This window comes from Mirounga leonina, unplaced genomic scaffold (assembly GCF_011800145.1).
Source record: "Mirounga leonina isolate KUSES-001 unplaced genomic scaffold, KU_Mleo_1.0 Mir_94, whole genome shotgun sequence".
In the NCBI taxonomy this organism is placed as follows: Eukaryota; Metazoa; Chordata; class Mammalia; order Carnivora; family Phocidae; genus Mirounga; species Mirounga leonina.
The window spans coordinates 46,376,655-46,403,693 of record NW_023270855.1 but is presented as its reverse complement, the minus strand read 5'-3'; the positions used below and the strand labels follow the sequence as shown (position 1 = coordinate 46,403,693).

Sequence of the window (27,039 nt, the reverse complement as noted above, 5' to 3'; positions counted from 1 at the left end):
GTGGGCCCCCCCCGCCTCTCCGTGGCCATCCTCGGGGGTCTATGGAGGGAGAGAGGGACCCCTCTCCAAGTCCCCCGTCTCCTGGCCTAGAACCGGAGCGTGCAGGAGGGTGGCTATGACGTGAGACCCCTCCCCAAATCCCTTTATTCTAAGCCTGGATCTGGGTGTAGGTTCCAGAGCTGCAAAGATGGGGGTGCCGCTCTCCCTCCAGCCTGGGACCCAGGACAACCGAAGTGGAGACCACTCTCAATTTCCCTCTTCCCAGCTCTGGTCTGCAGACCCCTGAGGACGGAGATGGAAGAAACCCCTTCCCTTTTTCTCCACTGTGAACCCTGATAGGCCTGGAGGAGGAAGCTGGGGGTCCCCCGGCCCCTCCTGTAGACTGCTCTATCCAAGTCTCCTACCGCAAGGATGAGGTGGGGGGCGTTTCACCGGCATCCTCTGCAGGGACCCCCAAAGTGGGAATTCTGGGGAGGGGGCGAGTGTGGGGCCCCTTGCCTAACAGGGACTGGCCAGGCCAGGCCTGAAAGGGCCTGAAGCATGGACTTAGGGGTGGTCTCTGCCTCAGTGGGGGGTGGGCAGCAGCATCTGTTCTCGGGGATTAAAATAAATCGAGGTAAATTAGGATCTTGCCGGAGGCTGACTGCGAGTGGGTGGGGTGCGGAGGAGGGCTGTGGGGTGGGCGGCCCCTCCATCTGCCTCGAATCTGGGAGTTGCCTGCCCCAGCCGCAGTGGGGACCAGGAGGCAGCTTTGATGGACCTGCCTCCCTGGTGACCTTGGGCAGGTGACAGCACCTCTGTGAGCCTTGGTTTTCTCCTTTGAAAATGGGGATGACGGCTTCAGAAGCCGAATTCTACAGATTCCGAAACCCACATGCCAAACGATAACTGCCCCTTTCGCTTAAGGTGTCAGTGGTTTGGGGGTGAGAGGGCAGTGGGTTTGGAGACCACCTGACATGACTTGCTGGCCTCCGAGCCTCAGTTTACTGCACTGCAAAATGGATTCGTGGTCACTCTGGCCTTGCTGGAAAGGCTATTCTCCCAGACAGTAGAACACATTACCAAGCTGCAATGGTTGGAATGGGGGCTCCACCACCCTGGTCTTACCGGTGGGACTGCCTGGGGCACACCCTGACCCATATATTGTCACCCACGCCAGGGGCGAGCCAGTTCCTGGGTGGGGTTGCAGGTAAGAGGAGGTAGAAGCCACCAGGCCAGCCTGTCCCCTGACTGCGGTGGGCACAGGGGTGAGCTCGGGGCTGGGAGTCGTCCAACACCCCCAGGTTCAAACTGATTCTCCCCGTGTGTGGCTTTGCCCCCAGGGCCTTGGTGTATTCTTCTATGGAATGGGCTGGATCCCCCTGGGAAGATCAGAGGAGACGTGGGAAGATGGGAGCCCTGTAAATACAGACATGGTCATTATAATACTAATTACAATATTAGTGATCATAAATGGGGTCACAGCTGACCAGGAGCAGGGAGGAGAGAGAGGAGTCGGCCAGGGTATTGCCAGCTGGGTCTCTAGAGCCCGGCAGTTAGGTACACAGTTGGTGCTCAATAGATGTTTGCCAAATAGATGACAAAGAGGGAGGAGACTGGGGGGGAGGGCCAAAAAATTCCTGAGCTTGACAGCCTGGTCGCTGTGTGACATGGGGCCCGTGCCTCAGTTGCCCCATTGGGGTGATGGCCAAGATGAGACACTGCCTTGAAGCGCCACTGTGAGAATCAAGCCAGATTGTGTAAAGGTCACTGGTGGCTGGGCCTAGAAGGGAGGGGGCTCATGACAGGACAGGTCATTGAAACAGCATGGCCAAGAGGCTGGCTAGTCACTGGGAAGGAGGAGAAAAATCTCAAACTGGCCCCACTGTGCACAAACCGGAGTCTGGGGGGAGCACAATGTCAGGGACTGTTCCCTAGGACCCTGGAGGCACCGAGGTCAGGGTAGGCCCAAGGTCACAGCACGAGGTCAGGGGCTCTGGACAGGTGGCTTGGAGCCAGCGAGCGCTGCCTTCTTTGCTGACTCCATCCTGTCGTGTTCTGTCTGCTCCTGGGTCTGCTCACGTGCTCCACCCAGTGCAGAGCTGTAGGTTTTTGGGATTTGGTGCCGGGGAAGCAGGATCTGCCCGCAGCAGCACCTGGGGCTGGTGTCAGGCACCCCCTGGAGGACTCTTCTCTGCTTTGGGCAGCCAGAGGATGGGGGGCATCCTGCTGAGAGCCTGCGGTGTGACCTTGGGCAAGTCCCTGTCCATCTTTGTGCTCTGCCCTGGTGCTCTGGAGGCCTAGAGTCCTGGGTTCGAGCAAAGCCATTTTCTCCATCAGATACAGAGACTCCTGTGTCTTGGACACAATACTTCCAGAGGCCCATGACGAGGTTTTAACTCCTTTCAAAATCAGAAGGGAAAAAGATGAGCTTTGGGGGTCAAGGAATACATTTTAATACATAATATTAATATAGTCATCTCTGTGCTGATGCAATTTGTAACATATAGTTTAAATTCTTCTTCTTCTTTTTTTTTTTTTTGTTAGAGGAAGGGGCCCGTGACAGTTTTCATGCGGCCTTGGGTTTGATTCTCAGCTGTACAGACAGGAGCCTGGACGCTCTCCTCTCTGAGCCTTGGTTCCACCTCTGGGAAGCGGGAATCATCGGTGCCCCCCAGGGTGGTGAGATGTGGAAAGGCTTAGGCCGGCACAGATGCAATGTGTGGCCTGCTCTTATTTCACCATTGTGGTCATGATTATTATTTGCTGGGTAATAACAGCCCCAGGCTGGGAGCCCCAGGTTCAGGTGCCTCAGTTTACCCATCCATGGCCGGCCCCGTTCCAGGGAAGTCCCAGGGGTGCTGGCCTGGTGGGGGAGGTGAGGTGGCAGCTGGGCGGTAGGCGGGGCAGGGTGAGCTTCCTGTCCCCCACGCACACAGGCCTCCGCTTGGTTGGTACTGACGGAAGTGGCAGGAGCCGCGTGGCCATCTCCTGGTGCCCACCCTGTCTGTCAGGGGCCCCAGCCCCACTCGCTGCCCTGTCCGGTGAGTTTGAGCCCTGTCTGGAGGCCCCCATTGCCCTTCCTCACCCCTCTCAGGAACAGAAAGGGGGGGCCCCCCTCTGCCTGGCCTGGGGTTTCCGAGAGAAGAAGCAGGTGTCATTTCCTGGGCCGGGCAGGAACCTGTGGCGGGGGGGGGGGGGGGGGGCTTCGCTCTGCCCCCCTGCCCTCCATTACAGTGGTGGGGCAGTAGAGGGGACCTGGAGACCCAGAACCACATGCGGTAGTTCCAAACAGGGGTTCTTTGGCAGACATGCCAGAGACAAAATCACAGTGACCCCGGGACAGTGAGTTACTTCTCTGTACCTCAGTTTCCTCATCTGTAAAGGTGGGACTGGGCCCCATGGTGTGGCTGTGAAGGTTGAATGAGCCGGTACCTGTTGGAGGGTTGGGTACAGCGCGACACACATACTGGCCTTCAATATATTGTGGGGGGAGGGGCCATCTAACCGGAGTTGTGAAAACAGTAGTGAGATCCTCGGTTTCTGGGGAACTTGGGCCTAGTGGCTCCTCAGATCCTCTAAGAAGCATCTTATAGCAGAACTTTCTCTACCTGTGCTGTCCAGTATGGCAGCCACCAGCCCCATGTGGCTACTGAGCCGTGGGGCAAGGTTGGCCCAACTGAGGAGCTGGGGGGTTAATGGTATTTAATTTTACTTAGTTTAAAATTAAGTCACCACATGAGATTAGTGGTTCCCTTATCAGTCAGCACAGCTTTAAGGGATTTGGAGATTCTCAGGGCCTAAATCCTGGCCAGAGATGAAGACATGAGATGGGAATTGAGGGCTTTTCCCCCTTGGGATGTCAGCCCAGCATGCCCCCCCGCACACACACCAGACTGGGTTTCCTCAGGGACAGCGCCAGTGACAGTTTTCTTAGGGGCGCCAGCATTACCCAGTACAGGGTGGTCATTGGGAATATTTGTGGAATCGAATAATTTTTTTGCCTGGTGAACTCCTATTCATGCTTCAACCCCCCAACTCCCATGTCCCCTCCTTCGGTCAAGGCTCCCACTTCCATTTGGCCCAGCCCTGAGCCTGCAGGACTGGTGTGTCTGCATCCAGCTCTATACCCGTAGACTGGGGGCTCCTCAGGGACCAGACTCAGGACTGAATAATCTCACAGTCCCTGGCATTGTCCTTGCTACGTGGGCACATGGTGGTTGCCGGATAACTTACAGAAGTCAAGGAACCTGGGGCCAGAGGATAATGGTTCAAATTAAACTCACTTTCAAGATTAGGTAAACTGAGGCTCAGTGAAGGCAGCCTTGTCCGAGGTCCTTGCTTGGTCCTTTCCTTGTGAGGCCCAAGGAGCTTTCCCATTTGTGGTCACAAGCCCTGTCCCAGCTGCCCCTGTGCCTCTTGGGCTCCCAGCTGCTGCTGAGTTGCCCGAGGGGTCATGAATTATGGATGAGGCCTGCGGGCTCCTGTGACAAGACCAGCCTCGAGAACGTGCCAAGGACACCAAGTGTCCCTCCCTTACCAGGTGGCTTGGCCCAGCCCCTTCTGCAGGGAGGCTTGGACTCCCCCAGTAAGACCCCTTCTAGGCATTCCTTCTTGTTTTTCAGATGGGGAAACTGAGGCACAGAGCTGGATAGTGACTCAGACACCAGGTGACCACTGGCTTCTGGGAGGCAGGGTTGGGACTCATGGGGACACCACTGCCAACTGGGTCATCGTGGTGAGGTGTGAGCTCTCCATTCCAGGAGTGTGCATGGGGTGGGAACTGTTGTAGAGGGATTTGGGAGACCCCAAGGGATCCTTGGGGACACTTCAGGGATCCCAACCCCCATGTGGCCGATCACAGTCCCAGTGTCCATCTCTCAGCAGACCCTTTCCCACGGGAGCTGCCCAGTGTGGAGCTGAGTGCTCAGGTCTTGATTCAGCTGGCCCAGGGTGCAAATCTACTGTCATTTCCTGGCTCTGTGACCTTGGCAAGTGGCTTCCCCTCTATGGGGGTGGGGGGAGCCTTGGTTTTCCCATCTGTGAAATGGCCCTGAGATTTTCTGCTTAGGCTGGAGCTCATCCAGTACTCTGCCCCCCACCCAGTGAACTCTTATTTGTGCTTGAAAGCCCCAATGCCCATGCCCCTTCCTCTAGACTAGGCTCCCCAGCCCCTATCCCTCTATCCAGTCCAGCTCTGACCCCACAGGACTTGGGGCATCTATATCCAGATCTGGTCTCCTAGAACGGGGGCTACTTGGGGGCCAGGCCTGGGGATGAATCATCTCAGGGGCCCTGGCATGCTCCCAGCCTTGGGGCTTTTGGTTCCTCCATCCTCTCTCTTCCTCCTCCACAGGGAGGACAATTGGAATTTCCCCTCCTTAGGCCCAAGCTGGCCATGGCTTTACAGCTCAGATTTGCTTCTCTCTTTGGACAGGCACTAAACAGGAGCCTGCGGGGGTCTCCACAGAGGGCATCAGGATGTCGTATTTTGGGGAACATTTTTGGGTAAGACCCACTTTTATTTTGATGGGGGCTCCTGGAAGGGCTGTGGGGCCTTTTATGGAGATGGGGGGACTTGGCAGCTTATGGGCAGAGCCTTGGATAGGTGGATGGTCTGCGACTCATAGAAGTTAAAGTGGGAGGAGTCAGGCTGAGTTTGAATCTACACCTTCCGACTTCATGGGCTTTGTGACCTTGGGCAAGTCACAGCTTGAACAACAGGGAGACTAAGGCCCAGAGTAGTATTCTTTGATCTCAAATTGCCTGGTGAGAAAATGCAGCGTCGGGGCTTGAACCCTGGGGCCAGACTGAACTTCCAGGATCCAGGGTCATTTCAGCCAGGGAATTTCCACATCTTTCCGATCCTGGAGAGTTGGGGGGTTTCTTGACTTGGCCCCTAGTGGCACCCTCACCCCTCTGCCTTCCGGGTTGGGGACCACCCTCACCCCTCTGCCTTCTGGGTTGGGGACCCAAGAGGGCTGAGACAAATTTGTTTTCATTCATTCATTCATTCATTCATTCCCTCCCTCCCTCCCTGCCACCACCACTCCACACCCAACCAACTGTGGAAGGTGCTGAGGCCCCCAAGAGGTTTCATCCTGGTTCTGACCCCAAGGAGCTCGCAATCTGGGAGACATAGAGCCAGCCAGAAATCTTCAGCCCTTCAGGGTCAGGGCTGGGCCCAGCCTTAGGGGAAACCAGGGGAGAGGTCAGGACATGGAGCCATGTTTCCTGTGGGCTTTGAGGGCTGAGATTTTCTAAGATGTAAGAAGGGCATTCCAGGCAGGGGGAACAGCTTGAGCGAAAGCCCAGAAGTGTGACACGGGTGACCAGTTGAGGGCACAAGGACGCCTCTTACAGGCCCATGCTAATAGGGAGCCACAGAAGATGTATGAACAGAAGAGTATAGGAAGGACCAGGGCTGAAAGCCCCTTCCCCAGTAGGGCCCTGAGCTTGCTGAGAGGAAGCCTGTTGCTAGGCAACTGGTTGCCCCTGGCAACAGGCCCGTTCCCTCCCTTTCTCCCTCCCCAGCTGGGGCTCCTCTTACTGCTACTTGTTTTCTTAAAGGGGCCTCACCCCCTTGCCACCTGCAGGGAGGGGGTGTGGGAAGAGGGCAGAGGGGGGATGGGGCCTGACCTCCACCTTCTGCCCAAGGGTCAGATTCCCTGGATTTGTCTCTGAATGGCTATGTGACCCCAGCAAGGCGCTGCCCCTCTCTGAGCCCCTTTTGGTGCCTCGATGTAAGCGGGTTAACTGTTTGATGATCAGTCGTTGCCCACGTTTTGGAACCCTGACAACAGCACCTACATTTATTTTAAAGTCTGTTTAATGGCATGAGGCACCTACATTTATTTTAAATTCTTTTTAATTGCATGAGGCACGCAAGCTTGCTGCAGAAAATTCAGATCAGCAGAGAAAATAGAAACCACCCCCGAGGCACTCCCCACCCAAAGATAGCCTGGTACAGAGTGGATCAGGGCTTTGAGTTCAGCATTTGATTTGGGCTCTGCTGGGAGCCCTTGGGCAAGTGATTTTGTGTCTGCAAGCCTCAGTTTTCCCATCTGGGAAAGGGGATGAAATTCCTGCCTCCCTAGGTCTCAGGGAGTACCCTGGGATGTCTGTCACTGGCAATGTTTCTTTTAATCAATTGTTTGTATCGGCGGCTCTTAGCTGGGTGACACTGGTACCCTGAGCTGGCCTGAAGGAGGCTCCAGTTAGGGGAGAATAAGCCAAATAGGGATGCCCCAGTCCCGCTGGGCCAAGGCAGCCTGGAGGCATTGAGGGCACTGGGGAGCCATGGGCAAAGTATGAGCAGGAGAGGGATACGATCAAGCTGTGTTAGAAAGATCTCTCTGGGGTTGGCAGAGGGGCGAGACTGGAGTCCAGAGGTTCTGATAAGAGACACAGGCCCAAGACAGTCCCTCCTAGGACCCTCACTGCCAGCACAGCCTGGGAGAGGCAAATACCACTGGGGGCCTTGCCAGGTCTGGGAAGCGGGCCAGTGGTTGGCTCCAAGTCAGCCCCAGATGCTGGCCGGGGTGGCCGTGCCTGGTGCAGCCTTACCCGAGGATCCCCTGGGTGGGGCAGGCGGGGACTGCTGGGCCTGTTTGCTGAGCCCTCACCGCTGCACAGGAAGCCCTGGGTTCAGCACTGTCCCAGCCTCATCTCACCAAGACCCTTGGGAGGTGGGTGCTGTCATTGTCCCCATTTGTCAGATGAGAAGACTGAGGCCCAGAGAGGTGAAGTCACGAGCTCAGAGTGACCCAGTGCATAAAAGGAGGCTCTGACACATATTCCTGGGAAACTGGAGGGAGCAACGTTGAACATTCAGGGAAGTGAGGGTCTGAGAAGGTTCCTGAAGGGGGTGGGCCTGGAAATGATCCTTGAGCGTAGAAGGATTTGGATGGGTGGAAAGAGATGCAGCCTGCTGAGCCGGGTTGCAGGAACAGCCCAGGCAAAGGTGCGGTGGTAGGAAGGCAGAGCCTGTCTTTGCACTGCTAACCATTTTACTGGCAAGGCCAAGAGGACGCTGGAGGTAAGGTTGGAAAGACAATTTTGAGCTAAGGGCTTTGCATTTAAGCAGCTGGTGGGAAATAGGGAGCTATCAACAATTCTAGAATGAGGAGCGACCATTGGGAGATTTGAGCATCAGACTGTGTTGGGTCTGCCCGTCTTGGCCTCAGTTTCTCCATTTATGCAGCAAGAGGGGTTATCTGGTTGTGACTTCTGGCTTCAGCCTTCCAATTTCCAGGTAAGTGGGAGGGTAAACTCGCCAGGTTGGAGGAGATTGAGGAAACCACTATTAACGCAGGACCTGCTTCCAAAGGGATCACTTCAGTGATTTGTGTTGGGAGTTAAATAATGCCAGATCACTCCACAATCTTCTTCTTTCGGCCCTACTCACAAGGCCCTGTTTGGTGCTAAAATGTCTCCAGTTCCTCAGACCCCAGCTGATTTCCCTTTTTGATGAGCAGCTCAGTGTTCGGACATGATGCCCTTCACATGTCACAGGATCTGGCTGGGATAAAAACAGTTATTGCCTTATTTTTTCCTATTCCTTTCATCATGGCATGGGGTCACAGGGCTCCCAGCTAGAATAATGGTAAAATTTGCCTCTTTAAGTCAACGTATTTGGAGAAAAAACGAGCAAACTTAATGCAAAATGTTAACTAATACCACGAATTAGAAAAAACTAGGGTTGCCTTTGGGGATTTGGGGAACCCTGATGTGGATCACCTTGGTGTTTACTTCATTCTCATAGGCAAGGTGGATGCTTCCCTGTCCCATCTTATCAAGGAGCCACTAAAAGTTCAGAGAGGGACAGTACCTTGCCCAGATCACACAGCACAGCCTTGGCATCCCCCACCATGGTGACCCCAGAACTGGGAGGAAAGAGGCACCCGGGTAGAGGCACTGTTCCCACCAGCCCCAGATGACAGCAGAATAACTCATTTGTTCATTTATTCAACAAACTCAAATGCCCTTTTTGGCCCCACCCTGTACTGGACATTGCTGGGTCCTGAGAGAGGCATCAGACCCAGACTGTGCTCTGGGGTCTCAGAGAGCGTGCTTCCATGTTGAAGGGAACAGAAAGCAGCGACTTACCCAACAGGGGTTATATTGGCTTACAAAGGTGAAACATTGTAGGGAAATGGGGCTTTCAGGCTTGGTTTGATCCAGTAACTCGACTCAACATACTTTTTATTCAGACTCCGTCAGCTTCAACTTCTTTCCAAATCTCAAGGTTTCCCCTTGGCTTCCAATATCTCCTGTGCCCACATAATTACTCATTATGGAAAGGCACAGACAGAAAAACAGGGGAAGAGATTGATGAGACACAGAGGCAGAAAGACATAGAGAAACAGAGACAACAAGCGTAAGAGAACATCTTCCCCTCAGCCATGGGACAAAACTTCCAGGCTGCTCTCTGATTGGGCCAACGTAAGGCCCATGAACCAATCCTTGTGACCTAGGGGATAGGCCACAGGCTGATTGGCTCAGGCCTGAAGCAATCACTGCTGCCAAGGGGTTGGGCTTCGGCTGGTTGGCTCCTCTGGCCACGCCCCCGTTGCTAGGCAACCGTGATGTCTCCTCCACCCCTTTACTCAGTCTCCGCCCCCATCCCCTGCAGGGTGAGAAGAACCATGGCTTCGAGGTTCTGTACCACGGCGTGAAGCAGGGGCCCATCTCCACCAAGGAGCTGGCCGACTTCATCCGGGAGAGGTGAGGTCCCCACGCCCCGCCCACCCCTAGCCACGCCCCACAGTCCATGCAGCCTCCTCTACCTCGTGGCCCCGCCCTGGCTCCTCCCCACCTCTCCCCTGCGCATCCCACTACGGCCACGCCACACCCAACCTGCTGGAATGTCCTCGAAACCAGCGGTTCTCAACACAATCAGCCCCTATGCCGGCCTGTCAACCATTCCCAGGTTTCTGACGCCTCCTCCTGAAGAGATGATGATATGACCTACTTACAAGGGGAATTTTGAAAACTCAGTCTCATGCACTGAGGATGATAAAACACATGTATGATGAAGTAACCTACGTTTCGGCGTGTGAATGCTCCGACATCCATATCCCAGAAGACATAACAAATTCAAATTGCAAGACAGCCTTCTGCTCCCCAGCCGTTCACTAGCTGAACGCCCATTAAATCTGAGCGGAGTTCAAAAGATTATAACCAGGTTTTTCCCTGCGGCTGTATAGCGAGACCCGTCCAAGCTGCACAGGACAGGGCCGTTCTTTACTTTGAGGGCCTTCAGCTCCTGAATCCATCCGCGATTGCCTGTGGTGCCCTGTGGGTGCTGCTATCACAAAAATGCCTCCGTGGGTAGCTGGTTGTAACTGGGCACATTGCTGCCCCGAACAAAAATCGAAGTTCTGTTAATCTGGGCGCCAATGTGAGCGGATGTTAAGTAGGCGTTTAACAGTGTCTGTCCAGAGGGAAAAAGCAAATAGGAGTTCGCCTCTGCAATTAAACGAGACAAGGCGTATCAAGCATTTATAGAATATGCTCCAACTGTTTTTGAGCTGGTGCTACTACGGCTGTTCCTACCACTCTTGTTTTTAAAACGTATTACTTACCTGTGCCCGTCATTTTCCGAAATGCCTCTCCCGGGCTGGGGACTCTACCATCCTCCCTGAGATGGGGAGACTGAGGCCCAGGGGGATGGAGCGTCTCCCAAGGATGCCCAGAACCTTCTGCATCTTTCCTCTGTTCTACTCAGGGCCACCATCGAGGAGACCTACTCAAAGGCGATGGCGAAACTTTCCAAGCTGGCCAGCAATGGGACCCCCGTGGGGTGAGTGGGCTGGAGCAGAGGCGGGGGGTCCCCAAGGCGGAAGGGTCCTGGGGTATCAGGAGCCTACTCTTGGGTGGACATCTCTTCACACAAGTGATATGTCGACTAGGGAGTCAACCAGCCCCTCCCTTAAGGGGCTAATTGGACCGAGGAATGTAATTCATTCATTCACTTACTACCTCAATCATTCATTCAACACATATTTACTGAGGACCTCTTGTGTGCCGGGCACCATTCTAGGTAGTCGAGACCCAGCAGCAATCGAGACAAAATAAAGCCCCCAGTCACCTTCATTCCATGGTCATGCCATGTTATCTGTGGGGTGTGTGGCAAAACAGATGTTAACAGCAAACATGAACAAAAGTCCTTTCCTGGGGTGAAAGGCTCTAGGAAGGGGATGAAATAGAAGCGTGAGAGGTCAGGTGCTTCCTCTGGCGTGGGTTGCATGAGCTGAGACCCTAATAATGAGATGGCGCCAGCTACAGGGGTATCTGGGTCAGAGACGCTGGGAGGCAGCTCAGCCAGTGCAAAGGCCCTGAGGCAACCATGGATTCTGTATGTTCACAGAAGAGCAAAGAGACTGGCATGGCTGCAGGGCCTGGGTGCCCTTGAGTATCAGCTAGGGCCTGAAGTCCAGAGTGAGGACTCTAGGGCCTCAGGGCCTGGGTTTAAATTCCAGCTCTGATATTCATTTCCTAAGGGGCCTTGGGTGAGCTGTGGAACCTCCTATGCCTCCATTTCCCCATCTGTCTCAGGCCTGCCTTGTAGTTGTGGTGCAAGTGCTTAGCAGGACCCGGCACACAGTAGGTGCCTGCTGTCTGAGGGGATCCCGGGGGGGGTGGGCCTGCTGGACCCTGGGTGTGACCTGTTTCCAGGACCTTCGCCCCGCTCTGGGAGGTCTTCCGCGTCTCCTCAGACAAGCTGGCACTCTGCCACCTAGAGCTAACACGAAAGCTGCAGGACCTCATCAAGGACGTGCTCCGCTATGGCGAGGAGCAGCTCAAGATGCACAAGAAGGTGTGTGCGGGTGGGCACTACGGAGCCAGGTGGAGGGGGGACGGCAGTGGCTGGAAAGATCCCAGAACTTCTGGGGCCTTTGAACCCCCCGCTCCTGGTGTGTGCCTCTGAGAATTCTGTCAGCTCCACAACACCAAACCCAGACTCCTACACACCTGAGCACTGTCCAGTTTCGGACTCAGAACTCTGGACCAGGGCTCTGCAAACTATGGGCTACGGACCAAATCCAGACTGGTGCTGTAGAGCCTGAGAGATAAGATGGTTTTTACATTTTTAAATGGTTGGGGGGAGGGAATCAAAAGAAGAAGAAGATTTCATGACAGGTGAAAATTATGACCCTTGGATTTCAGTGCCAATAAATAAAGTTTTGTTGGCCCCAGAGTCATACCCATTCCTGTTTAAAAAGGGAGTTGGGGGGCGCCTGGGTGGCTCAGTCGATTAAGTGTCTGCCTTCGGCTCAGGTCATGATCCCAGGGTCCTGGGATCGAGTCCCGCATCGGGTTCCCTGCTCAGTGGGGAGTCTGCTTCTCCCTCTGCCCCTCCCCCTGCTCGTTCTCTTTCTCTCTCAAATAAATAAAAAAATAAAAATAAAAAGGGAGTTGTTAGTAGTTAATATTGTACACTTAAAAATGGCTAAGATGGTAAGGGGGCCTGGGTGGCTCAGTCAGTTAAGCATCTGACTCTTGATCTCAGCTCAGGTCTTGATCTCAGGGTCAAGAGTTTGAGCCCCGTGTTGGGCTCCACACTGGGTGTGGAGCCTATTTAAAAAAAAACAGCTAAGATGGTAGATTTCCTGTTATGTGTGTTTTACCATTTTTTTTTCTTAAACTGGGGGACAAAGGGGCACCTGGGTGGCTCAGTCAGTTATACGTCTGACTCTTGATCTCAGCTCAGGTCTTGATCTCAGGATCATGAGTTCGAGCCCCGCGCTGGGCTCCATGCTAGGCGTGGAGCCTATTTAAAAAAAAAAAAATGGCTAAGATGGTAGATTTTCTGTTATGTGTGTTTTACCAAGAGTTTTTTTGTTTTTGTTTTTGTTTTTTGAAGAGAGGGAGAGGGGGTTGGAGGGGCAGAAGGAGAGAGAGAATTTTAAGCAGGCTCACACCCAGTGCAGAGCCCCACATGGGACCCGATCTTACAACCCTGAGATCATGACCTGAACCCAAATCAAGAGTCAGATGCTTAATTGACTGAGCCACCCAGGCGCCCCACCATGATTTTTTTAACTGGGGGACAAGGGGGGTGCCCAATGTGAAGCCTACTAAAAAAAACTGGGGGACAAGGAAGTTTTCTGTGGGTTGATACAGAATAATCTTGGGAATAGATTATTAAGCCAAAAAAGCTGTGAGTTAAACAGAGATTGTGCCTATTTGTCATTTGAAAAAAAAGGGCTAGAAAAAACACATTTGCTGGTCTATGTGCCGATTATTTCTGGAGACCTATCAACTCCGAGGCAGAGGCCTGGGAGGCTGGGGATCAGACAGTGGGAGGTTTTTTCCTGAGCTCCCCCCTTAAAACTTCCTGCAATAGGAACCCTCTGTAAATATTCCCTCTTTAAAAAGTTAAAAATTTTGAAATTAATAGAATACTCATAGAAGGTACTCCATGGGACTGGGAACCCCACAGAGTGTTTGGGAAGCTGGGAATTTCACGTTGTGCCCCTGTGATCTGCTCAGGTCCTGCACCTGGGCGGGGGCTTCACACGCGACCCACACTCCCCCTTCCCCACCCCTGCAGTGCAAAGAGGAAGCCGTGGGCACCCTGGACGCTGTGCAGGTCCTCACAGGTGTCAGCCAGCTCCTGCCCAAGTCCCGCGAGAACTACCTGAACCGCTGCATGGACCAGGAGCGGCTGCGGAGGGAGAGCACCAGCCAGAAGGAGATGGACAAGGTGGGCCCCCAGTCATAGGGCCCCAGCTGCCGTGAGCCCTCACAGGTCCAAGCAATGCTGCCTGATGGGAGTATGAAAACATATCCCAGAGCACTGGTCATCAAACCTTCTGTGGTCATCACACCCTGGGCACCCCAAGAAGTTTACCTGCTGGAAGATGAGCCCCCAGGGGAAGAAATGCCCCATGTGTCCCCTCCCGCCCCCATCCCCTCCCTGTGCCTCGTAGGCAGAGACGAAGACGAAGAAGGCAGCAGAGAACCTGCGGCGCTCGGTGGAGAAGTACAACTCGGCCCGCTCTGACTTTGAGCAGAAGATGCTGGACTCGGCTCTGGTAAGAACCAGGCACTGGGACCTGGGAGACCCACACAGTCCTTGGCCCAGGATCTGCAGACCTCGGAAGTCCAGAATCTCTGAAACCCTCGACTCCCCAGAGCCTTAGAATCACAGGTTTCAAGCCATGGGATTCTAGAGCCAGTTAGCTATTGGGATTGTTGGCATTATTATTTCAAAAGCCAAAGCCTTTTTGTGCCTCAAAATGGAAACAGAGTTAGTACCTGCCTTGTAGAGTTTTTGTGGAGATTAAATGAGTCCCTACATGGGAAGTTTTCAGACTAGTACCAGGTGCATAGAAACCACTCTAGGTGGTATTATTATTTCTATTATTATTTAAAGATTTATTTATTTATTTATTTATTTATTTATTTATTTTTATTTGAGGTGGGGAGGGACAAAGGGAGAAGGAGGGAGAGAATCTCAAGCCAACTCCACACTCAGTGCGGAGCCCGACGCAAGGCTCAATCTCACGACACTGAGATCATGACCTGAGCCAAACTCAAGAATCTGCTGCTGAACTGACTGAGCGACCCAGGCGCCCCTATTTCTATTATTATTGACAAGGTTTTTGAACAGGGCAAGGCAGGGTCTAGAAGCTGGGGGTCTACTAACAGTTCATGGTGGCTGAAAGACCTGGGTTTTGCTCCAGCCTCCATTCTTCACCAGCTATGTAACCTCTTCATGAGACACTGTACTTCTCTGGGACTCTGTTTACCCAAATGTATAAAAAAGCAGATTGGAATCTCAGGATTAGGAATCAGATTTTTTTCCCGACTTTGCAAGTGATAGAAAGTTGCAAATGATAGAAACCTTCATTCAAACTGACAAGGAAGATTGATTTATAGGCTCAGGGAACTGAAAAGTTTGAGGGGAGAGCTTCAGGCATGGCTGGATCCAGGTACCCAAATGTTGGCAGGAAGTTGTGCCTCTCTGCTTTTTGAGTCTGTTTTTCTCCCTGGGGGCTTCACTCTTAAGTAGAGATGCCCTCCTGGGTGTGTATATGGGGGTGTGTGTGTGTGTGTGTACAGCAAATTTGGTCACCAGTAGCCCCATATGAATCCCACCAACTCATTGACTCAGGGTATAAAAGTGTCTCATTTCCCATAGTTTTAGGAAAAGTCCCAGGGAAGACACTCCTTGGGTCTTCCCCACACCAGTCACTGAGGCCAGGGGGCTAGAACACTCTGACTGGTCAGGCTGGATCACCTGGCCATTCCTTGTGACCTCCACCTTCCCATTTTCCTCTCCCTTCCTGGCTCAGCGCTTCCAAGCCATGGAGGAGACCCACCTGCGGCACATGAAGGCACTGCTAGGCTCCTATGCCCACTCGGTGGAGGACACCCATGTGCAGATTGGGCAGGTGAGTGGCACCAGGGGTGGGAAGCAAAGCAAAGGGTTCCAGGCAAGGGGCCCTGGCTGTGCCCACTTACACACTTCATTCACCTGGCCCAGGTGCATGAGGAGTTTAAGCAGAACATAGAGAACGTCAGCGTGGAGATGCTCCTGAGAAAGTTTGCAGAGAGCAAGGGCACAGGCCGGGAGAAGCCTGGTGAGTTGGGACATCAGTGGGGGTCAGACTTAGGGGCCGCAGCTGCGGGGAAAGAACAAGACTCAGGGTGCCTGGATGGCTCAGATGGTTAAGCGTCTGCCTTCAGCTCAGGTCATGATCCTGGGGTCCTGGGATTGAGCCCCGTGGCAGTCTCCCTGCTCGGTGGGGAGCCTGCTTCTTCCTCTCCCTCTGCTACTCCCCCTGCTTGTTTTCCCTCTCTCTCTCTCTCTCTCTGTCAAATTAATAAATTAAATCTTAGAAAAAAAAAAAAAGAACAATACTCAAGAGGCAGGGCACTGAACCTCCCTGCACCTTGGTTCCTCATGAGAAAAATGGGCTGATGACAAATCTAATTCCGCAGCCCACACAGGAAAAGGATTTGATGTCCCATCTTTTTTTTTTTTAATATATCTTTTTTTTTTTAAGTAATCTCTACACCCAACGTGGGGCTCCAACTCATGACCCCAAGATCAAGAGTCATGTCCTCTTCCAACTCAGCCAGCCTGGTGTCCTTTGGTGCCCCATCTTATATGTAAATCTCTTACAACCAGATACTAGAGAGGCCTTGAATGCCAGACCCAACTGTTCATACTTTACCCTGAGGGCCTAAGGGAGCCATTGAGGATTGTTGAGCAAAGGATCAATTTGAAAAAAATGTCCAGATGAGGGGTCGGGGAAGGGTTGAGAACAAAACTTTTGGGGTCAGATCTGAGTCTGGGTCTTTTCTTCATTGCTTGCTATGTGACCTTGGATGTTTGTCTTGACTTCTGTGAGTCTCAGTTTCTTCATCTATAAAGTGGGGATGATGATAATCCCCACCTAATGAAGTTATGAATGTTCAGTAATTTGATGCAGGTAAAGGGCAAAGTGTGTGCCTAGCATACAGTAGGCATTCAATAAATGCTGATATACAGTTTATGTCCCCAAGTCAGCCACTAACAACTGTCCTTAATCCCTCCTGTCTCTCTAACTCAGCCCTGGCTCAGGCCATATCTTCTGGTGTATGGCCCCAGTCTTGCTCTAAACTGGCCACAGATCTGTCCTACCCTGCTCCTGCTCATATACCCTCCATGGTTCCCCATCATCTTTGAAGAGAGTCCCAGCTCCTCATCTTGGCACTTGAGGTTCAGCCCACCGCACAGACTCATGGTCCATCCCCTGACCCACTCAAGTACTTGCGAGAAATGCTGGAAGTAAAAAAAGTAACTCAGGCATCACCCCCTCTGGTCCATCCCAAGAGGGGACCAGAACCCCTGGCCCATCCCCCTCATGACCATCTCTGGGGCTTGTTCAGCATCTCGGCTTGTGCACTGGACCCTGACTGGCCTTGAACTCAGACCCAGGGGCCATTGTGAGTCCAAGGGCGTGCTGCTCTCCTTCCCAGGCCCGGTCTCCCAGCCAGGCTGAGTTTCTCACTCTCTTCTATCTCAGGGCCTTTGGATTTTGAGGCATACAGTGCGGCTGCCCTGCAGGAAGGCAAGTACGTCTGGGCCTGGATGCCCAGGCTGGACGGTGGGGATGAGCAAGGCAGATCTGAAGGGGAAGGGGGCACCCCCAGGGCTCAGCTGCAACCCCTTCATCTGTTCTCAGCAATGAAACGTTTGCGGGGAGCCAAGGCCTTTCGCCTCCCAGGACTGAACCGGCGGGAGCGAGAGCCACCTGCAGCTGTGTGAGGAAACACCCCCTGCCCAGCCCTGGCCCAGGCTAGCCCGGGATCCCTTCCCCCTTTCCCAGGCTGTCCTATCCCAGAAGATAGTGTCCTATCCCAGAAGCTGAGAATTCCTCTTCCAGGCTAGCCCAGGAGAACCTCTCTCCCAGGCTAGCTCAATATGCCCACTGCCCAACCTAGTCCAAAATTCTTCCTTTGCCATGGCTAGCCCTATCATTTCCCTGCCGAGGCTAGCCCCTACATTCCCTACCTTTTCAAGCCAGCCCTTCAGACTAGCTCCAGGGCTCCTTCCTCCCCTGCCAAGCTGTTTGAGAACACCCTGAGCTCAGCTAAGTTCAGACTCATGGCCCCCAGCCCCAGGCAAACCCCTGGGCCCCATCACCCGGGGGACTAGCTCAGGACAACATCGCAGCCCAGGGGCCGCCCCCAGGTGCCATGTCCAGCGTTGGGGGTTGGGGGCGTGCAGATGAGGTGGGAGAGCAGAAATGAGCGTCTCTTTCTCCACCCCCAGAGATTCCCTGGAGCCCGATTCAGGGGTGAGTACCATGGGAGGGGCTGGGCCGGGCTGCAAGTGGGAGGGGTTCAATCCCACCTCGGCCCCCAAGCCTGGAAGCCAAGCCTGGAGCTCAAGGCGCTCAGTCTCATCTCAGCTGCAAACTCCTGTGGGCCCCGTGGGAGGGACTGATGTCCCCACTTAGCCTCAATTTGCCCGTCAGTCTCACCACCTCAAGACAGGCAGTACTATTATTGCCGTTGGGGCTGTTTTTAGGTCTGAGTCAGGGCCCAGAGGTGGGATGGTGTGTGGCAGGGTGAGAGGGGGAGGTTCAGTAGCGGGGAGCCTGACTCACTGCTTGTCCCCCTAGACGTGTCCAGAGGTGGATGAAGAAGGTTTCACCGTCCGGCCTGATGCGACCCAGAACAATATCCTCCTGGTGCCCCCTGGGGGCAACTGTTGGCACAGCAAGGACAAAGCTCTGCCCGCAGTGATCCCTCCACTAATAGCGACCCTCTCTGTGTCCACCCTGTGGGGAGCTTGCGGTGTAGACGTAGCAGATTCAAATAAAGACACCTGCCCTGTGGGGTCAGGGCTGAGCAAGAGGGAGCGAGGAGGAGCCCAGAGGGCTTCCTGGAGGAGGGCGCACCAGCGTTGGGGTTTAGCATCTGAATGAGAGTTTGGTAGTGAAGGCTGGGCATGCTCATGCAAAGACTTGGAGCAAAAACACGGTGGCAAGGGGGGGCAAGTGGGGAGAGATGGGCTCGTGTAGGGCCTTGAAAGGTGTGAACAGGAAGGGGTGGGTTTGAGGGCTGAGCCGAGGGAGACCCCCATGCTGGGATCTGCTTGGCCCCTTGACTGTGGCGCACGCACGGCAGAGCCCGCCCGCTTTTCCTCCAGTGACTCGGACTTCGATGATGAGGAACCCCGCAAGTTCTATGTGCATATCAAGCCTGCCCCTGCCCGTGCCCCCGCCTGCAGCCCCGAGGTGGCTGCTGCCCAGCTCAGGGCCACGGCCGGCAGCCTCATCCTTCCTCCTGCCCCAGGGGTGAGGCGTAGGAGGGGTATTGGGGGGGGCGGGGGGGCTGGCAGGACGCGCCCGGCCTGATGCCACCCACTTTGTCCACAGGGCACCATGAAACGCCATTCTGCACGTGAGCAGCCTGTTAAGGGGTCTTCGGTTTGGGGAGGAGCACATGGAGGGGAGGCTGGGCCTGGAGTGTGAGTGTGGGTTTGAATCCCAGCTCTGCTGTGTGACTTGCGGCAGGCTGCTTAACCACTCTGACCCTCAGTCTCTTCTTCTATAAAATGGGGTCATTATGAGAATTAAATGAGAGCTGAAGGAAGGAGCCAAGCCGGGAAAGAAGCCAAAACCTGGAGACAGGTTGGCTCAGGCTCAAATCCCTCTCTGCCTGACTTGCTGGTCACCTTGGGCAGCTGGCTGGATAGCCCTAAGCCTTAGTCTCTTGTTCTGTGGCTGGAGGGGGGGGGCGGGGGGAGAGGGGAACAGTAGGCAGGGTGACAGGAAGGCTCAGGGAGGTGCATCTCTTGTAGGGGACGCTGCTGGGAAACCACAAAGGCCTCGATCTGCCCCAAGAGCCAGCAGGTAGGTCCTACAGCAGTGGGACATCCGGCCAACATTGAGTGGGGGGACGGGGGCTGCCCCCAACTCCTCTTTCCTCCCCCCCTTCGTCAGCCTGGCAGGGAGTTGAGGGCACGCTGTTTTTGAGGAACCACTTAGTCATTCATTCGATGAACACTTATTGAGCCCCTGCTGTGTACTCGTGCTATTCCGAGTTCAGAGACGGATGACCAAGACAGGTCTTCCTTCTCAGATTTGCATTCTAGTGGCTCAGATTTTAGGAACAGCAAATAAGTTAGAGCATGTTCGATACTTCCAGGTGCTATGAAGAGACAAAGCAGGCGATGTGGGGGAAGATGCCAGTGGGCAGCTTCAGTAGAGAAGGTGGAGGCTGCTCTGGGGTGGGGGTGGGGAACTTTGAGTTGAGACTTGAAGAGAGCAGGATGTGGCCTCAGGGAGAGCCGGGGAAAACGAGAGCTCAGGACCAAGACCAGCCTGTGCAAAGGCCCTGAGGAGGGAGGAGGCATAGGAACAATAGAAACCATCCCTCCTGTCCACCTCGTCCACAGCTGTGCAGAGAAGCTGCAGTCAGATGAGCAGTTTTCCAAGAACCTCTTTGGGCCGCCCCTAGAGTCGGCCTTTGACCACGAAGACTTTACAGGTGATGGCGGTAGGGGGCTTCAGGGGCACGGGCTTGGCTAGCAGGAGGCTGGGTGGGGCCATTGCAAGGGTAGGGGGGAGGGTGGGCCAGGCTGGAGGGAGCATTTGGGGGGTCCTGTGGGGGTCACTGGTCAATGGGGTGGTGGGCGGGGCCACAGCGTGAGTGGCGAGCCCTCTGTAGTAGTGTAGGTGACAGTGGGTGGATGGGCGGAGCTTCCGCGGAAATGGAAGCGACCAGAGGGCGTGGCCTGATGGGTGGGCGAGGCTTTGAGTGGGCGTGGCCCGCAGGAGGAAGGACGGGGCCTCCATGTGGGCGGGGTCTGGAGCTGGCACCCCCCCCGCCCCCCCTCCAGGCTCCAGCAGCCTCGGCTTCACCTCCAGCCCCTCACCTTTCTCCTCCTCGTCGCCCGAGAATGTGGAGGACTCCGGCCTGGACTCGCCATCCCACGTGGCGCCTGGCCCCTCCCCGGATTCCTGGGTCCCCCGCCCGGGCACCCCACAGAGCCCACCTAGCTATAGGGCGCCGGCCTCCGAGTCGAGGGGGACACGGCCCCTGCCAGCGTCGGACTCGCCACAGCCCCTCGCCCCATCCCCGGGTCCCTGGGGGCTGGAGGCTGTGGCTGGAGGAGGTGAGTCCAGGAGTCAGAGTTATCAGAGCCCTGGGTGGGGACGACTGAGCACCACTGTGGCCAGGGCCTGAATGGGGTGCTGGGGACACAGCCCAGAACCCTCACCCTTGCAGGGACAATAATGAAATGGATATTGAACAAGGTGGAGGTGGCAGGTGCCTGGTGAGGGCTCAGAAGTTTGGAACCTCCCTGAGGAGGTGACCTCTGAGCTAAGAGTTGATGGAGGTGAGGAAGGAGCCGTTTGGACACAGGGGGGACACGGTCTTTCCAGCCTAGAGCACATCCTGTACAAAGGCCCTGGGGTGGTAGCTGACAAGGCCCTCTGAGGAACCGCTCGGAGGCGGGTGAAGCTGAAACAGAGTGATGACAGGGAAAAGGAGGGAGAGGAGGGAGATGGGCCGGAGCAGGGCCTGGTAGTCTCTGGGAATGATGTGAGTTTTACCCTAGCAAGGCCTGAGCCACAGAAGGGGGGGGCTGTGAGCAGAGCAAGGGCGGCACTTGACTCAGATTATGGGCGCCCTCTGTCCACCTGGGGGTGGGAGCTGGAGACCAGGGAGGTGAGGTGAGTCTAGGGAAGAGGTGATGGGGTAACAGTGGGGAGAAGCGGGCACGCAGACACATTGGGAGAGAGCAGAGGGGTCGGGGTGGAGCGTAGGAGGGCAGCTGGGCGTTCTTCCAGGGAGGGCCAGAAGGGGCAGGGAATATGGGGCGGAAGTAGCTGCAGTGGGGGCATGTTGAGACTGGGCCTTTAGATGTCAGGTGGCCAGTGGACCCTGAATTTGGGGGGGAGGCCAGATTGGAGCACCCCATGGGCAGCTGTGTGAAGCAGGAGGGGAGGCCGCCCGGGAGAGGGGAGGGCCCAGGGTGAGCTGGGACAGGGCTGCAGGTTGGGAGGAAGAGGCCAGTGGGCGGGAGGGGGGCCTGAATCAGAGGGCTGTGACCCCATGAGGTCCCCAGCAGTGGCGACAGGGCTGCTTGGCACCATCCTTGATTAGAGAAAGAGCCGGTTTGGAGCTGGATCATGGGAGTTGCCAGGGATGTGAGTGTGGAGCATGTGAGGAGACTAGTCAAGTGCGGGTGTCTGAGCTTCCCTAGAGAACTGGGGTTCTCCACCAGGCCGGTTCTGCCCCCTAGGGGACCCTTGGCAATGTCACCGCTGATCTTAGCTCGCCACTACTAGAGGGATGGGTGCTACAGACTCCTGGCTGGTGGAGGCCAGGGATGCTGGTCAGCACCCCACAGTGCACAGGACGACCCCCCAGAGATTGCTCGGGCCCCCAGTGTCAGCAGTGCTGTTGAGAAGCCCTGGGCTAGAGGGGAGCACACCAGGGGTGTAGGCGGGGGGCGAGCAGGCAGCTGTAGATGGAGCCGACAGGGCACCTGAGTGTTAGGCAGTGATCAGTGACCTTCGCGGGTGAGACTCAGACTCAGGCCAGAGTCGGAGGCTACGTCGCACTCATACTCGGAGAGGATGAGGGTCACAGAATCGCTGATGTTGGATAAAAATCCTCTGCCAGTCCCCCCATCCCCCGCCCCTGGAGCCGTGCCTGCCTCCCGAGCATCCGGAGCATCCAGCGCTTGCTCACGTATCCCCAGTAACCCCTTCCTGGGCCATCAGCCCAGTGTCTGGGGGGCTCAGGGCTGTGGATAGCCTCTGCAGGCCTGTCCGGCACTTTCTCTGCAGCCCCGAGACTTCAGCCCCAGGGGGTCTCCCCCGAATAAGCCCGACTCCCAGTTTTGGGGAGAAGTTCCTTCTCTGGGCAGGCCCGAGAGGCCCACGGCAGCATCTCGGCTGTACAGCTGTCTGTCTGTCACTCCCTCCCCAGACCCTGCAGCCAGAGACGGCCTGGCGGCGCCCCCCCGGAGAGCCCGCACCAGGAAGGTGTCCTGCCCCCTCACGCGCAGCAACGGCGACCTGGTAGGGGGAGGGCGTGCGGCAGGAGCGGGGCTGGGGGCGCCTCTGGGGGGGGCGGGCAGCATCAGGGTGCTGCTCCCGGGCCGTCATAGCCTGGCCTGTCTCCCTCCCCAGTCCCGGTCTCTGAGCCCCTCCCCGCTGGGCTCCTCCACCGCCAGCACGCTTTCGGACCGGCCCGGCTTCCCATCACAGACGGCACATGGTATGGTGGGGAGGCCCCGGGCCCCTCTCTGGGCCTCGCTCTCACCCTCTCTGGTGCTGGGTGGGTGGCTAAGTGAGGCGTTGGCAGAAAGTGGGTTCTGGAGTCTGGGACCTGTGCTCACTCTGTCTGTCCCCATTCCCTCCCGCCCCCACCAGGAATCTCCCGGGGACCCAGCCCTGTGGTCCTGGGCTCCCAGGATGCCCTGCCTGTAGCTACTGCCTTCACCGAATACGTCCATGCCTACTTTCGAGGCCACAGCCCCAGGTACGCAGTGATGGGGGGACAGTGCCAACGAGGACGGAGACAAACAGGACTCTCTGGGGCCTCTGGGTCTAGGTTCCAGGAGAGACAGCCTTCAGGTGTGTTCCTTGATCTGCTTTACTGTGGAAGGGCCTCGATCTCTGAGCCAAGCAACCAGGCCCCTGTCCTGAGGGCAGTGGGAACCACGGAGGGTGTTAGAGCAAGGGCGAGGCCTCGTTGTGACCACAGGTTAGCAGCTCTTCTGAGGCTGCTCTGGGCCTCACACTGAAGGGAGCGGGACCAGAGGCCAGGCCCTTGGAAGACTGGGTTAAGGAGGAGTTGAGGGGCCAGGAATAATCTGGGGGCAGCGCCCAGCAGGGAAGACCTTAAGATCAAACCACAAATGGGAGACTATTAGGCCTGAAACCCAAGGTGAGGACAGTTCTATAACTGAATGTTTTGCTTTGAGCTTCCCGGTGGCCTAGGGGTAAAGAGACCTAGGGAGGGGGACGTTCCTGCCTCCCTCAGCCCAGTGTGGTTTCTTCCTGGTGCCTGGATTGCTGTCCAGGCAAGGACGCAAGGAGCTGACGTTGGGAGTGAGGACGCTGGGCACGGTCAGGGCCTCGCTTCTTCTGAGGGGCTTGGGGAGCTGCAAGCTGCAGTGGGGCCGGGAGAGCCCCGAGCCAACACCCAGTCTCCTCACCGCCCCCAACCCCAGCTGCCTGGCTCGAGTAACTGGGGAGCTGACCATGACCTTCCCGGCTGGCATCGTGCGTGTGTTCAGTGGGACCCCGCCCCCGCCTGTCCTCAGCTTCCGCCTCGTGCACACGTCCGCCATTGAGCACTTTCAGCCCAATGCCGACCTGCTCTTCAGGTATTGGAGGACGAGTCGGGGGTCAGAGGCAGGGGTCCCAGAGGCTGGTGGGGTCCAGGATCTCCCCGCCTGTGAGTTCGGGCTCTGCCTCCTGGGATTTGCTGTGCGGCCCTGGGCAAATCACTCTCCCTTCCGGACCTCATTGTTCTTTTCTTCTCCGTGTCCCCCCACACACCCCCCACCTCCGGGGGCCCATGCTTGACTGGGCCCAAGGGGAGCCAGGGAATCCGCCTCTGCAGGAAGCCCTTGGGGTAGGTTGGACGCTGAGGGCCTTGGGAAGGTGTCTCCCAAGGGTTGGGGTGATTATTCCTGGTCTCTGTAGCGACCCCTCCCAGAGCGACCCTGAGACCAAAGACTTCTGGCTCAACATGGCGGCTCTGACTGAGGCCCTGCAGCGCCAGGCCGAGCAGAATCCGGCCGCCTCCTACTACAATCTAGTGCTGCTGCGGTACCAGGTGGGCCGCGGGGGGACAGGGCAGAGGGCGCAGGGAAGGGCTTGGGGCTGGGCAGGGTGAGCAGGCCGCGGATGTGGGGGTCAGGGGTAGAGAGAGCAGAGTGAGCTGGGGGGGGTAGGCGGGGGGGGGGCAGGCCCCCATCAGCGCAGGTGGCACCATTGTATAAATTAGGAGAGGCCCCATCCCAGGAGCCTGCGCCGGCACCCTGGCCGCAACTCTGTCAGAATGAGGCACTCTCTTGCCCTCTGCTGGAAACGTGGTGTCACACAGACTCTGATCGAAACCATCTCTGAGGCAGAAGGAAGAGGCTCCCACGGGGTGGTATAGGCAGTGCTGAGTCGGGTCTGAGAGACTGCGAGGCAGGGTCCGGGGGTGGGGTTGAATAGTGTGTGGCGTGGCAGGACAGGGCGGCCTAAGCTGTGTCCCCTCTCCCGTTCTCGCTCCTCCTAGTTCTCCCGCCCGGGTCCCCAGTCTGTGCCCCTACAGCTGAGCGCCCACTGGCAGTGCGGGGCAACCCTCACTCAGGTCTCGGTGGAGTACAGCTACCGGCCCGGTGCCACGGCCGTGCCCACACCACTCACCAACGTCCAGATCCTGCTGCCTGTGGGGGAGCCTGTGACCAACATCCGCCTACAGCCAGCCGCCACCTGGTGAGGGCGTGCGGGAGGCCAAAGGAGGCTCGGCGGTGACCCTAGAGCCCTCCCAGATGTCTCTCCTTGATGCAGCAGCTAAAGGGTCCACCATAGGTCCGACCATTCAGCATCAGCATCCCTTGCTTAGACGTAAGGGTGACATTATTAGCAATAATAATATCGGACACCAAGAGCTTCCTGTGTGTCGGGCGTGGTCCACGTGCTCTATATACGTGGACTGGCTCAGGGCTTCTAGCAATCCCTTGAGGTGTGGACTGCCATCATTCCCCTTTGTGGAGGGGGGACAGAGGCAGAGGGAGGCTAAGTCACTTATCGGCCGTCACACCAGGATGTGAACCCAGCTGCCCACTCTCTGCCCTGGGCTCTTAGTCACCCCACAATGTTGCCTTTGTTTTGTACAAACGGTAGGAACTGCCACGAAGAAGCCAGACTTGAAGGACTAAAAATGCTGCAAGGCTGTGGGGTCCTCAGGGGCCAGCTGCTCCATACCCCACGTCCATTTTACAGATGGGGAAACTGAGGCAAGGGAGAGGACCTGGCTTGCTGGGGTCATGGAGCTGAGAGGTGACCGAGCTGGGACCCTCGGCTCCCAATGTCCTCTCTGGGAGAGACCTGACCAAGCTTTTCTTGATGCCAGGAATCTGGAGGAGAAGCGACTTCTTTGGAAGCTGCCAGATGTGTCTGAAGCAGGGGGTGAGTTATGGTTGTGCATGAGATCGCAGGGGGTTTGGGTGGGAGGGGCTTGTTTAAAATGAGAATTGGGGATGTGCTGGGGAGAAGTGTAGACAGGGAGGAAAGCTTAAAAGGGCTTTGACAAAGCTGTGGGAGAGGACGGGGTGGGGGGGGCAGCCATAGCAAGTACAAAGGCCCTGAGGCAGGACTCCTTTGCAATTTACACATAGCCCTGAGGGGCCAAAGGAAAAGGGTGCAGGGGCAGGGGCACAAGAGGAGGTCAGAAGAGATGGATAGAGGGCGCCTGGGTGGCTCAGTTGGTTAAGCGACTGCCTTCGGCTCGGGTCATGATCCTGGAGTCCCTGGATCGAGTCCCGCATCGGGCTCCCTGCTCGGCGGGGAGTCTGCTTCTCCCTCTGACCCTCCCCCCTCTTATGTGCTCTCTCTCATTCTCTCTCTCTCAAATAAATAAATAAAACCTTAAAAAAAAAAAGAGAGATGGATAGAGGCCACAGATCTAAGGGTTTGGGAAGAGCCCGGGTCCCAACAGGATGGGGGCTGAGGCTGGGGCACGGCTGACCTCAGGCCTCCCCAGGCTCTGGCCACCTATCTGCCAGCTGGGAGCCATGCTCAGGCTCCAGCACACCCAGCCCTGTGGCCGCTCAGTTCACCAGCGAGGGGACCACTCTGTCGGGCGTGGACCTGGAGTTGGTGGGCAGTGGCTACCGCATGTCGCTTGTAAAGAGGAGGTTTGCCACAGGTACTCTCCCCCCGCACCCTGCCGCTGCCCACCCCTGAGGCCAGGACCATGCCAGGCCCTGAGCTCCACCCCCTGCTTCTGCCAAGGTGCCGGGGGAGGGGGGTGGCAGGGGCATCTGGGGTGTGTTTGGGAAGGTTGGTGGGGGTTGGACCCTGGAGGCCCAGGATGGTGGGCGCGAGTGGCAGGTCAAAGGGCCCCCATAGGGTGTCCTTGCGAGGACCCAAGGCAGGGAGCCAGAAGCCGCACGGCCACACTGCTCCCAGCCCATTCTCCTGCCCCCGCAAGGGGCTGCTGGGGCCCATGGGGCAGTGGGAACAGTGAGTTACAGGGGTGTTTGGAGGAGGATCGGGAGATCCCAGGGTCGGGCAAGGGACGGCCCTCCCTTCCTCCCCGCTCACGGCGCCACCCCCACAGGGATGTACCTGGTGAGCTGCTGAGCCTGCAGAGGCCCCCAGCTCTGCATTGTGTCCTGGTGCTCGCTGACTGATCCCTGCCTTCCTGCCGGACCCTGGGATCCCACCCTGGCCTCCCTCGGGGCCCTGACTCCGTGGAGAGGAGCCCCACACCCAGCCTGGCTGAGCCGGAGATTCCCTCCTGCTCAAGCCAATTCCCATGCAGGTCCTTGGACTTTTAATGTTCTTTGAATAAACTTTATTTTCTAAT

At 56.4% G+C, this 27,039-nt stretch overlaps 1 protein-coding gene across 3 annotated transcripts; it reads left to right on the top strand.

Moving 5' to 3' along the window:
• The first annotated feature begins 2,913 nt into the window (after positions 1-2,913).
• Positions 2,914-27,039, top strand: FCHO1 (FCH and mu domain containing endocytic adaptor 1). 3 transcript variants are annotated; one of them, XM_034997315.1, is made up of 28 exons: positions 2,914-3,023; positions 4,605-4,649; positions 5,417-5,487; positions 9,614-9,705; positions 10,709-10,783; positions 11,659-11,800; positions 13,538-13,690; positions 13,917-14,021; positions 15,285-15,383; positions 15,476-15,572; positions 17,004-17,048; positions 17,163-17,241; positions 17,753-17,777; positions 18,105-18,162; positions 18,604-18,782; positions 18,864-18,888; positions 19,289-19,340; positions 19,886-19,977; positions 20,330-20,605; positions 22,432-22,523; positions 22,635-22,722; positions 22,878-22,986; positions 23,681-23,836; positions 24,159-24,291; positions 24,742-24,941; positions 25,582-25,637; positions 26,212-26,376; positions 26,791-27,039. In XM_034997315.1, the coding sequence occupies exons 3-28, from the start codon at positions 5,461-5,463 to the stop codon at positions 26,811-26,813; spliced, it is 2,643 nt and encodes an 880-aa protein (XP_034853206.1). In that variant the 5' UTR covers positions 2,914-3,023; positions 4,605-4,649; positions 5,417-5,460; the 3' UTR covers positions 26,814-27,039. The 3 variants fall into 3 exon arrangements, with proteins under 3 accessions (XP_034853206.1, XP_034853208.1, XP_034853205.1); XM_034997317.1 differs by lacking the exons at positions 2,914-3,023; positions 4,605-4,649 and adding an exon at positions 4,894-4,970 and having other exon boundaries at positions 20,330-20,609; positions 22,406-22,523; XM_034997314.1 differs by lacking the exons at positions 2,914-3,023; positions 4,605-4,649 and having other exon boundaries at positions 5,446-5,487; positions 11,724-11,800.

What these genes read in the sequence shown, in the direction of transcription:
- FCHO1 (XM_034997317.1), top strand. Translation starts at nt 5,461, where the DNA reads ATGTCGTATTTTGGGGAACATTTTTGG. An exon ending in TGACCACGAAGACTTTACAG is followed by an intron (nt 19,978 to 20,329) that starts GTGATGGCGGTA and finishes CCCCCCCTCCAG; the next exon opens with GCTCCAGCAGCCTCGGCTTC. An exon ending in AGATGTGTCTGAAGCAGGGG is followed by an intron (nt 25,638 to 26,211) that starts GTGAGTTATGGT and finishes AGGCCTCCCCAG; the next exon opens with GCTCTGGCCACCTATCTGCC.